Source organism: Schistosoma mansoni, chromosome W (assembly GCF_000237925.1).
Source record: "Schistosoma mansoni strain Puerto Rico chromosome W, complete genome".
Lineage (NCBI taxonomy): Eukaryota > Metazoa > Platyhelminthes > Trematoda > Strigeidida > Schistosomatidae > Schistosoma > Schistosoma mansoni.
The window spans coordinates 46772914-46785465 of NC_031502.1; the positions used below are offsets into that span (position 1 = coordinate 46772914).

General features: G+C 34.3%; 1 protein-coding gene across 1 annotated transcript in view; it reads right to left on the bottom strand.

Moving 5' to 3' along the window:
- Positions 1-1442: 1442 nt before the first annotated feature.
- Smp_084090 (putative junctophilin) overlaps positions 1443-12552 on the bottom strand; it is a gene marked incomplete at its 3' end in the record, with an annotated part of 45178 nt that continues 34068 nt past the window's right edge. The window contains exons 5-7 of the mRNA XM_018789915.1: positions 9290-10284; positions 4436-4811; positions 1443-1688 (exon numbers count right to left, since the gene is read on the bottom strand). Of these exons, the coding sequence (XP_018655310.1) occupies positions 1443-1688; positions 4436-4811; positions 9290-10284 (1617 nt within the window). The remainder of the gene's footprint in view (positions 1689-4435; positions 4812-9289; positions 10285-12552) is intronic.

Consider the following 12552-nt stretch of genomic DNA (forward strand, 5'->3'; position numbering starts at 1 on the left):
AGTATGTTTGTGAATAATGATTCATATTGCAGAGGCTGTTATTGGTGTTCTGGACTCAACTGGCCGGACTAGGCAGGAAGGAGGACTGATAAGTAATCAAGACTGCTCACACGGTTTTTGTATATTATTGATCCGATCGATAATTCACTGCTCTCTAATTGGGCGGTCTTATAACGTTCATATATCAAACAGGGCACGCACACACTCGCACGATATAACAATCAGCTTCTTTTTTTTCAAATTTTATTCAAAGTTTGAGCAACCCCCATACACACATTTCGGGAACAAAATGAAAATAGACAGAATAACAATAAAATTTTAAAAAAAGAACAATAACAACACCAACAACATAGAAGAGTATATAGGATGTCTACAAATAAAATTGGGGACAATAGTTCAAACAGAATTTAATCAACCACTATAAATTAATTCAAATGTTAAAATATTACTTAAATGCCTAAATATTTTTAAACTAATATTCATTGTTGTTTTGTGTTTTAAAAGGGAATGAATGAAACTTTGAAATGGGCTTTGAATTATATATAACTTGGATAATTCACGAAAAATAATTTTTATTATTTGTTGTCAAGTTTATTTTCAGAGAAAAAGTAGCGAATAACGAAACAAAAGCATAAACTTTAAATGATTCATACAATGCATTTTATGATATACTAACGGATCTAAGATGAATATAATTTACTTGAGATTTTATTCTTTCTATTGCCCGACAATAACTGTATCCATAACAACTGCAATAATATTAATAATAATAACAATTAAACCTACAAAATAAAGTGTTAAATTAAGGAAACATTGTTTATTTTTGAAAAGAAAAAAGAAGAAAATCATGTTGTAGAGGAGATATTTCTTGAAAATCAAGTAGGTAATAAATAGGTGTAATGTTATATTTTGTTTCTGTGTACAATTGTGTTTCCTATATTAGTAGAATAAAAGAAAAGAGATTAGTTAATGGGAAATAGGTTTGGGACTAAGATAGCAGTATATTAATGTTATTTATTAGTAGTAGTGGTATTATACAAAGCATATAACTATCTCTCATAATCCTCATTCTTGATAGCTTTGTTATATAATCATTTCAGCTGTACATGGCATAATATACCAGATAATACATGAATCCTTTACTTTATGTAAATCTGCATTTATATGTATATACGTGTGTGTGTGTATGTATTTGTTTGTGAAAATAAGATCACTGACGAAAAAAGTACAAGTGTATAGAAATTCTGTCATTTTCTCAGTATCATTGAGGAAATAGAAGTAAAGCACACATATTTCAAATCAAACAAATCATTATAACAGTAGAAATAAAGAAAAATTTCAAAATGTTCGAAACTAGAAAACTTTTATATTTCTTTATATATTTCGTTTACTCTGTCATAATATGCTTATCGGTTGCTGACTATGATGCAATTAATTGACTATTATTTTCTAGCATTATTTTGTTGTTTAGCTTTTAAAGCGGCTGAAATGAATTTCTTCGCAGTTTTAATTGTTTTCATTGCTGGTGAATTAATATCATTTGACATTGAACGACCAGTGTTTAAATTAGTTTTAGATGATGGATTTGATTGATTTGAATTATCAGTTAATAAATTAAAAAAGAAAAATGCTAAACTGGCATTGATTAATAAAACAAAGACGATAACGAAATTAGCATGAATCCAATCCTATAAAAAAAGGAAGGTAATATGATAAATAATAATAGTATTAAAATTAAGAAAGAAATTCTGTTGTTTTCATTTTTTATACAACAATTTAAAACAATTAGTCTCTTTATAAGCGAAGATGGATAGTGGCTGGCAGTGGAATCCAGGACGCGCGTTACGTCCTATTTGGGGCTCGCCAGCTGGATATACCTGCATCTCAGAGTTGATATTCACTCTGGGACTCGAAATCAGTACCTTTCGCTTCAAACGCCATCGCGTTATCCACTCAGCTACTGAGTCCTGATAGCCACGTGCTTGTGCAATGGGGTGAAGTTTAAATTCACTTAGTATTGTTTGTTTGCATCTTCCCATTGATGTTTAGGACTGTAACTAGTCAGCCTCTTGTTGGCCATATGTGCATACTATGCGTATAGCCTCGATATAGCCATCTTTGCTTATAGTGCTTGTGAATTAAGGCTATATCGAGGCCATACGCATAGTATGCACATATGGCCAATAAAAGACTGACCAGTTGCAGTCCTAAAACATCAATGGGAAGATACAAACAAACAATCCTAAGCGAATTTAAATTAGTCCCTTTGATAAATTTCGATGGTGTAATAAGACAAAGATTATCAGAACTATGTGATATATTAACGCAATACATTTCGAACAATCTGATCACACATATACTTGTTAAGAACATTTATATATAAGAATAAAAGGTTAACTAAACTGGAAATGGGGGGTAAGAGGAGACAGGGATAATAAAGAGATAATGTGAAAAATATTTGAAACCTCATCACTCTGGATAATAAGCTAATATTACCAGGTTAGGTTTAAGGTAAGAACAAACTGTTTTTGAATACACAAAGGGAGTTTAAATTTTCGTATGGCTAAGGCTTCAATAAACCTTAGTATACGCCCTTTTACACTTTTATATAATACCACAAAAGCCTGTCTCACGTATATGTTTGGCTATAGAGGATGATGGATGTTTATCCTGTATTCTTATCGGGTCATTTGATTCTATTTGTTTCTGCAATCATTTTGGTACATGTTCACACACCCTAATTTTCAGATCACGATTGCTCCTCCCTATGTGTGTGTGACCACACACACATTTAAATTGGTAAACGCAGTGGGATATGACACAATCGTTTTCATCGCTTTTAGGTTTGGGATGAAGCATGGACCTCGTTCTTTCTTTGATAATTACCTTCGCTGCACAATACATTTCGTTAATGACTAATTTTAGCCTTTGTTTCAATAAAAGGCTATTTCAATCACCTCTAAATGGCAAGGTGATGTAGACAGTCTTTTTTTCCGCCAACGCTATAGTAGGTCTCACTGTACTATGAACTTTCCACCTATTTATAAGTTTAAGTGGATAACCGTTCCCTATTATTGTCTTGTTTAACAGCTCAACATCATAATCAATAGCGTCGTTTGTGCAAATACGATCAAGCCTGTTAAATAGGCACCTTATCAAACCCCGTTTGTATTGCACAGGGCAATAACTATAATAACTAAGGTCCTGTCCACGTCGGTTTTCTAAAAATGGATCGTTTGATTGAGCCATCTTTTCGTCTACTTAGAAGTATATCCAGGAAGGGAAGATGGTCGTTCTTCTCCTCCTCACATGAGAGACTGATGTGGTTTTGAATAGTGTTCAGTTTATGCAGTAAACAGTTCATATCATCCTTCCTTTCACAGACAACTAAGATATCGTCCACATATCTCTTATAAAGTGACACGTTTTCGATTAGTTCTTCAGCCAGATTTTCAACATGTGCCATGAACACATTTGCTAATAATGTTCCTAACGGACTACCCATAGCAATCCCATCAATCTGGCGAAAATATTCGCCATTGCAATGTAATATTGAACTATCTATTTTAAGGCAGCGGTTAGCAATGAACTTCAGAACTCAAGTTTGTTCAGTTTAGCAATTGTTATTTCGTTGTACTTACATCCTATTTTTGATGTTTACAATTGAGATTATTATTAACCCCTTCAAAAAGTCAGTATGTTTTCAGCTAATCTATTGAGTTGTAATGACTACTAACTTATTGTGTGATATTATTATTTATACTAAAATCAATTTGTAAATACCGGTATTGTCGTGGCTATCATTCAAAGAGCCAATTTGCCAACAGACACTTATTAAATTCAGTCCTGAATATCAGTTAAGGTAATGCAGAGACGCATAAATAAATGATAAATGTGTGCTGTAACTGTAAGTTGAACCATTTGACAAAATATGAAACTTTTTATCAAATATAATTTGAAGAAGATCAGTAACATTTCACTGACGATGACAGCTATTATAAATACAAACAACTGACACAAAATAATAAGACTTTCGTATTAGAACGTTCTGATGTTTATTTTGTATTCTGAAATTTATCAGTACAGTGAAGGTTTTACCTGACTGATTAATTTGCTGTTCTACATATACATCAACATGTCTTTACACTTAACTTCATTCTAGAAACCTGTAAAATGTATTTTGGATTTCACTCAATGTTTCTACACATAGTATTAACCAATAATTATATTAGTACTTAGGCCTGGAATTGGTGGTTGGTCTTGTTCTGGATATGAGTTAAATATTCCTATTATTGTGATTGGGATGTTAAAGGTTTTTCAACCACTTTCTATTTAACTAAGTTGAAGTAGACAGGTCATATTGTTACATGTTCATAACTATATAATTCTAGTCTGACAATTTATAAGAAAAAGTATACTTTTACCCGAATTTTACCTTAATATCGGCCAAGCGTATGACAATTTCACCTCGTTTTCGTCTTTCCATTTCATGATATAGTTCCTGTCTTCTGGCTTGACTTAGGCGTGCAACTTCTTCACGAGTAAGTACTCCAGAAACCGGCTGTTGTGCTGCTGTACACCTTGAAGGACTGTCATATCGACCTGCTGTATGGCCACGATTTGTGGAAATATCTGGCATACTGGCTTCTTTCACAGCACCCGGGAGGTTAATTATTGACTCAATAACGTATGATTTAGGAAGAGGCAATAAATCTGGTGATTCTGGATCGCGATGTTGCTTATTTGCTCCAGATCTGTTAGCAGTAATAACTCCAGTATTTTCCATAGCTGGTCTATATGGATCATATGCTCTGTTTTAAAATAATAATGACAAATATGGTTATGATATTTTAATAAAATAATTTAACTTGGAATTTTATATCAGGAAACTGGACTCTATCCCCGTTTACACTGTTGTTTGTAATCTATTAAAAATGAGTAAATGATGTTAGGCTACTTATATTATGACTAGAAGAACTGAGTTGAGAAATTTCTAACCTTATATTGTTGAATGTGTAGTTAGTAGAGAAGGTCTAAAAATCTACTTACTTACTTACTTACCCCTCGTGTAGGAGCATAGGCCGGTCTCAAGCATTCTCCGTACAGTAGAACTGTCTTGACGTTCATATTGAAGATTCCCACCTTGATATTGTTGATAGTTGTTTTGAGTTCCATATGTTGTTAAATTGCGGGAATGTGGCCCTTGCTCTACCAATCCTTACATTCACGTCTGCATCAGATCCTTCACGTTCACCGATGATACTGCTGTCCAGGTACATGAACGATTCCACATCTTCCAGAGTTTCGCCATCAAGTGAGATTGCGTTAGTGTTCACCGTATTGTATTTGAGGATCTTGCTTTACCCTTTGTGTATGTCGAAGCCTACTAATGCAGATGCTGCTGCTACACTAGTTGTCTTCATCTACATTTGTTGGTGTATATGGGATAGAAGGGTCAGGTCATTTGTGAAGTCCAAATCGTCTAGTTGCATCCAAGCTGTCCATTGTGTTCCGTACTTCCCCTCAGAGGTCTTCATAATCCAGTCAATCGCCAGAAGAAAGAGGAAGGGCGAGAGTATACAGTCTTGTCTGACTCTGGTCCTTACTGGAAATGTATATGTCAGCTGTCCTCCATGCAAGCATATGCACTGTAGTCCGTCGTATGAGTTCCGGATAATGTTGAAAATCTTCTGAGGAACTCCGTAGTGTCGAAGAAGTTTCCATAATGTTCTCCTATTAACACTGTCAAACGCCTTCTCATAGTCAGTGAAGTTGATGCATAGTGACGAGTTCCATTCAACTGATTGCTCAACGATGGTCCTTAGTATTGCGATTTGGTTTGTGTACAGCCGATCCTTAGGAATCCACTCTGTTGATCTCGAAGTTGGCCGTCTACTGAATCTTTCATTCGGTGCAACAGCACTAATAAAAACCTTTTCTGGTACTTACAGTAACGTGATCCCTCTGTAGTCGTCACATTTGCTCAAATCTTCTTTCTTTGATATCTTGATGAGGTGTTCTTCCTTCCAGTCTGTTCGTCCGCACTTGTTCTTCATCCTAATTCTCCTTGAATAAAAGGTGAAGCATGTTTGCAGTTACTTCTGTGTCTGACTTTAGTGTTTCAATTGGTATATTGTCACATCCTAATGCTTTACCACACTTGATTTGTCTGATGGCCACCCTCATTTCTTCGATCGTTGTTGGCGTGACATCTATAGGAATGTCTGTGTGTGCTGCTTCGATATTCAGTGAATTCAATGGAGTTGGTCTATTCAAGAATTCGTCGAATTGTTCTACCCATCTAATCCTCTGTTCTCGAATCTCGGTGATTGTCATGCCTTCTTTGTACTTGACCGGTCTCTCTGGTTTACCATATTTCTCTACTAGTTTCTTCATTGTATCATATAGTTGTTCCATATTTCCTTCTCTCGCAGCTTTCTCCACTGTCGTTGTTAGTTCTTTCACATATTTCTGCTTGCTCTTCTTCACTTGCTTGTTTACTTTTGTGGATTCAGAATTTGTCTTGAAATTCTGTGTACTTGTTTGACTGTTGTTAATTGCTGTCTTCTCGTTCTTCCTTTCTTCAATCTTGTCTGGGTTTTCGATGGAGTTCTTTTCATCATGATGCTTCTTGCGACCCAGAACCTCCTCACACGTTGAAGTCAGTGTTTTTTGATCCTTTCCCAGTTATCATCTATAGAAGTTTCTTCTTTCATTAGGTCTTGTAGAGCTCGGAATCTGTTGTTAAGAGTTATCTTGAATTAGTTGATTTTGTGAGTGTGTCGAGGGAAGGCTATATTGAAACTTTGTAATGCTGTTTCTCCAGTTGTCCAGTACTTCTTTAGCTTCAGTTTCATCTTGACAATTACTAGGTGGTGGTGATCTGAAGCTATGTCAGCTCCTCTCCTGATTCTCACATCTTCCATTGTCCTTCGGAATTTTTTGTTGATACAAATATGATCTATCTGGTTCTCTGTGGTTTGGTCCGGTGAGATCCACGTTGCTTTGTGTATGCGTTTGTATGGAAGTATTGTGCCTCCTTTAACCAATTTGTTGAATGCACATAGATTTGCATATCTCTCCTCATTTTCATTTCTCTCTCCTAGTCCATGTCGTCCCATAATATTTTCATATTTGGTGTTGTGCATTCTGACTTTGATGTTTAGATCTCCCATAAAGGTTATCAGGTCTTTTCGTGAGCACTTCACTATGACTGATTGCAGCCTCGAGTACAACTGATCTTTATTGTCGTCACTGTTGTCATATTTGAGTGCATAACATTGGATAATATTCATCGTGATTCCCTCCTTCTTCGCTTTAAATGATGCTTTGATAATTCTGGATGCATGAGATTCCCATCATATAAGTGCATTACGTTCTTCTTTTGACAGCATTAGAGAAACTTGTTGAGTGTCTGGAGCATCTCTCTCTTTGTGACTAGAGTAGAGAAGCATCTCTCCTGTATCTAACATTTGGTGTCCAGCTTGGGTCCAATGGGTTTCGCTGATTCCAAGTACTGCCAATTTGTATCTCCTCATTCCCATTGCTATTTGACTGGTTCTGCTGGTTCCCACATTGTTTGGACTTTCCATGTACCCGTAAATATTGTTGCAGTGGTTGTTAGAAGGGGCATAGGTCTCGTGACTTTCGGAGAATCTCGGCTTTCATCATGAGGCGTCATAATTCTCCCTTCACTCCCGGAGCAGAGTTTAAACGGTTTTGATTATTTTTTCTGGTTAGCGTTCTTTAGCGAGTTAGTTTTCTGCGGGATGGGGTAGCTAACCCCATGCCCAAACCTCCTCCTTTACCCGGACTTGGGACTGGTAGTAACTCTAAAAGAGCTACAGACGGAGTTTATCTATATTATTTATTTATATAATTAACCTTTAAAATACAAGTGTTTGTTAATTTATGGGAAAAGTTACCTATAAAACGGAATCAACCGATTATACAGCAATGAGATCACACTTTCCCCATTCAAACATTTCAGATAATTCTATTGTGACTCAGCTAGCTGCTTAGCGTTTAAAATTAAAAAGTTAGAATTTAAGTGATAGGTTATTTGTTGCACCATTCAGTTTATTCAGTTGATTACCTTTCAGTGATTTGTCAATGTAGCTTAATAACTATCCAGTATTTTCTTTAATGCATTGCTATTCCCTAATTTCAATCAACTAAAGCTAAAACCATAATTAATCTTAAACAAGTTGCTTAAGAAAGTTTTTTTATGGTGATATTTCAAAGAATCTGGAAAAATAAAACTCGTGTAGCTGGGAAAAACGTTTACTAAATAGAAATTTGGGACTATATTTAGAGCTGAATGGTTATAGAATTAGATGTCAAAAGTCCAGTTTGAATTATGTGCAAAGCAACTTGGATCAATTTTCTAAGGTGATTTGTAATTGACTGATAAGATTAAAAATCATTTTTGCGGGGCGGACTGAGACTAAAATATGAAACAGTAGAAGTTGATATGAATTCGTTGGTTATTTTTTCAAAATGATGGTATATAAGGAGGAGACGTGTTACTAGTAAGCCATATGAAAAAACGACTGGTAACTGCATATATCACATACATTACAATAACGTCTTGGTAGTTAACCTGATAACTTGTCTTATTAATAGGAAGTATTGTTAGACTATGAAGTTAATCCACGTTCGATTGCTTATTTGTTAATTTTCAAAACCTTTTTGCTATATTCATTGTTTAAATAACTGTAGAATCGTTTTATTGAGTTACTGTAAATTCGTAAGTATGAGTTGTGGGTATTTGATCATAGCTGAACTCGAATCTTTGTTCTCCTTTATTAGAATAATCTAATAATTAATGTTGACCATCTACTAAAAAGATAAAATATCAACTAATATAAGACTAAGGTGAAAAAACCCTAAGACCCTTAAACATTAAAAGAGCACTAATCTATGAAGCCAAACACTCTTAGTATTAGTCTTTTGAGGAAATATAAACCTTTTGATTTGATCTTCGGGACAACAGACATAAGTGTCTAAAGACTGTAGATATAAAGAATTAATATGGGTCATATGAGTGCAGGGGTATTTAGTTTTTACTGTCTTTTTCGTTTACTTTAATGTCATTCGTCTTCGCCGAATTCCAAATTATGAAACTAAAATGTAGCAACTTGTATTGATACACCTTAGTTCAACACTTTACATTGATCTGTCTCGCTGTATATATGTTCACGATATCTCTGACAACTTAAAAATAAGTGTGATGTAATTACTAAATACTTTTAAAAATTATCATACACTATTTTAAAGGTAAACTCACGTAGTCCATTCTGGTCTACTGCCTTCCAAATAATTAGTTTCTGAAGCTTTCTGAGGTGATCCTGTTGATCCTTTAGAAATTTTGTCGCGTTGATTTTGCTGACGATGGTGAGTCTCGGCTTGAACTCGTTTTCTAATTCCATTCTCAATTATATAAGTGGCAGCTGCATCAGCTGGCAAATTTTCAGCACTATGTACAGTTTGATCATCAATAATAGAACTTAACTTAGAACTAAGAGTTGATCCCTTCGTTGTCTCATTTCTTCTTGAGTTCGGTATTTGTGATCCCATTTTAATACAAGCATTTCTAGTGACTTGAATAGGAGGTTCAGTCATTATTGATGGTAGAGTTCTACGTCGTACCTTGTTTATTGACGATAGTGGTGTTTCCGGTGGTGGGACGGGTTCTTTTGATAATACAGACTCCTGTTCCCAGTTATCCATGAACATATCCTCATTATTGATTTGCCCATTAAAATCCATTTCCATGTTTTGGAAATTATGTGTCTGAAAGTTATCCACATAGCCAACATGAGCACGATATGTTTCACATGGCTGTACAAGTTGGGTTTTATCTATTCTAATTTCAGTTGACCTGTGAGCTCCAGTTTTCATAAGTTTGGCACTGTTAATCACTGGGGAATGAAGGGATGCTGTATCGGTAGGTCTGTTGTGTGCACGTGGCATTGTACCGTATTCGAATCCTTTACTGGGATTGTTTTGTGGTTCAACAGGAATATCCAATTGTTGACTTGCTGATGCAATCAGGTAAGGAGAATGAGGATGTTGAGCCATATGTTGTGCAAACTGTTGTTGATCAGATGGTGAATAGCCTAAACCAGTAAATCCAGTTGTGGCAGCTCTAGCTATAGGTCTTCCGGCTGGACTTCTCTGATATCCTAATGTTGCATTTTGTGAATCAATTTGTTTTCTGTATTGTGTATTTAAATTATTTTCTTTTCCTACTCCATGAAATTCTTTTGAGTGATATCTTTGCTAAATAATAGATAAAAATTTTAATTAAAAAATAATTTATTTGAATATAAATAAACTTCAAATCATTATGAACAGCTAAGTTTATATTAGACTTCCTTCATCCCTTGATTAAAATATTCACTTTCTTTGTTGTGTAACAAACTTGTGTAACACAAACTAAACCTGCATTACAAGACAACTATCTTAACTGACTATCTGTTACTTGTGTTTAAAACAAATGATTTTCAACAGTCGAAAAATCATTCACATTGAAAAAATAGGCTAAAATTTGGAAGAAATTGTTAACTTCTATCCGTAATGTTTTTTTCAAGGATAATACTGTTCAGTGATAATATTGAAGTTATCTTCTTCAATAAACTAGTCAGTCACTTTCTTTTTTCTTTATCTTAAAAGTTTATTTTGTAATGATAAACTAAAATTAATGGTTGATACTAAGGAATTTATCTTATAACGATAAAATAGTAGTGTGGTGTATGCTATTTACGTCGACAAATATAAGTAGTGTGAAACACCAATCGAAAGATGAAAACTTGGCAGCAGAAAATTGGAAAGATCAAATAGAAAAGGAAGGGTATGGAAATGAAGGAACATTAAAGTCTAAAACAATTAATGGACATTTTGCAAATGAATAATTGAATGTATGGTTTTTAGATTTTACCAAATAACTCTGTAATTTTGTGTTATACTGCATTTAGTTGTCGTACTTATGTTCCTATTCATCACAGAAGAGCTTTCTGATGTTTAACAAGATAAAATACAATAATTGATACTGTTTTCATAAATTAGACGAGTTAAGAAAGAAAATAAAACTTTAAAGATTTACTGTAAGTCATTTTTATGTGATAAGTCTCGCTAATTGAACGCTATACTCGGATCATAAGTTGGTCTCGTAACCCTCGAGCTAAATCTACACAGTGACTTAAACGCAAGAGAGAAGGCGCGAAATATACGAGTGGCACTTTACTCCAAAGGTTCATTCCTCTACAGAAAATATAGGGTTTTTATAGTATTTTAGAAGTCCTTGGGTTTTCCTGAAAATTTCGGAATGTTACTAAACATAGTAGCAGTGTAATAATCAGCCAATCAAAAACTTTGCATGTGACTTTTCACTTTCGCGATGTTCCTGGCAAAACTTCTAGTAAACGCTGATTGGATAAAATGCTTCTTAGTGTTTCCTGAGCCTTTCTTGTCTTTTGCAAGAAATTTTCTGGATCACCCAAACATTATGCTGAAAGTAATTTGAACTAAAAGAACTCAGGGGCTGAGTGGATAACGTGGTGGCGTTTGAGGCGAAAGTTACTGGGTTCGAGCCCCAGGGTGAACATCAACTCTGAGATGCAAGTACATCCAGCTGACGAGTCCCAAGTGGGACGAAACGCGCGTCCTGAATTCCACTGCTAGTCACTAACTTGAACTAAAGTAGTAAGATAGTATTAACTAACTTAAGAATATATCTCATAATTATTTAGTTTTGGTGTTTGGAATATTTATGAAAATGGGAATTAGCTTTTCTTATTACTAGATTAATATATAATCTACTTTGAGAAGATATCTTGATCTTGTTCTTATAAGGTCTGATTGACAGTTGAAATAATCTTCTGTATTTTTCTTTATAGTTTGAAATCTACGAAGTGATTTATTTCTAGCTCAAGTAACAGTGAAGAGACGAATAAACTTCAAAATCTAAGAAAATCTATTTAACTAGTCTTGATTTGCTAACAAAGAATTATTGATTTTCTATTTTTACATTTAACAAAGTTTATTGAAACTTTTTAATTTCACTTGATTTTAGTAGATTGTTATTAGCTAGTTCATTTACAAAACAAGTATAGTTAAAGCTTAACTGGTTCAACATCTTTGCACTATAAAAATATTGGTTCTGACTTTGTTCATCCAACCATTAACATTACTTTATCGAAAACAGTTATACGATCTAGTCAGATCGTAGGTTATCAATCTATGCAAAAGGATCATTAGAACATCTGATAACTCGCATAAAAGTTCTAAGATCTAGGCACCAAAATCAAATTAATCGAATGTCAGTACTCAGTATTGTGTATTGAATCTCAGCAAATGCTCATCAATAATGTTTGGAAATAAGTTCATACTCTTGTCAGTCAAATACTCATTCGTTTGACTTTAATAACAAACAAACTAATTCAATATATTGGTTGTTAATTTTGTATCAAAGTAGGACATTAAAGATTGGAAGGAATGAATATTTGATTGGAATTTAAATTAATTAGTAGCCAACATCAATCCATGTGT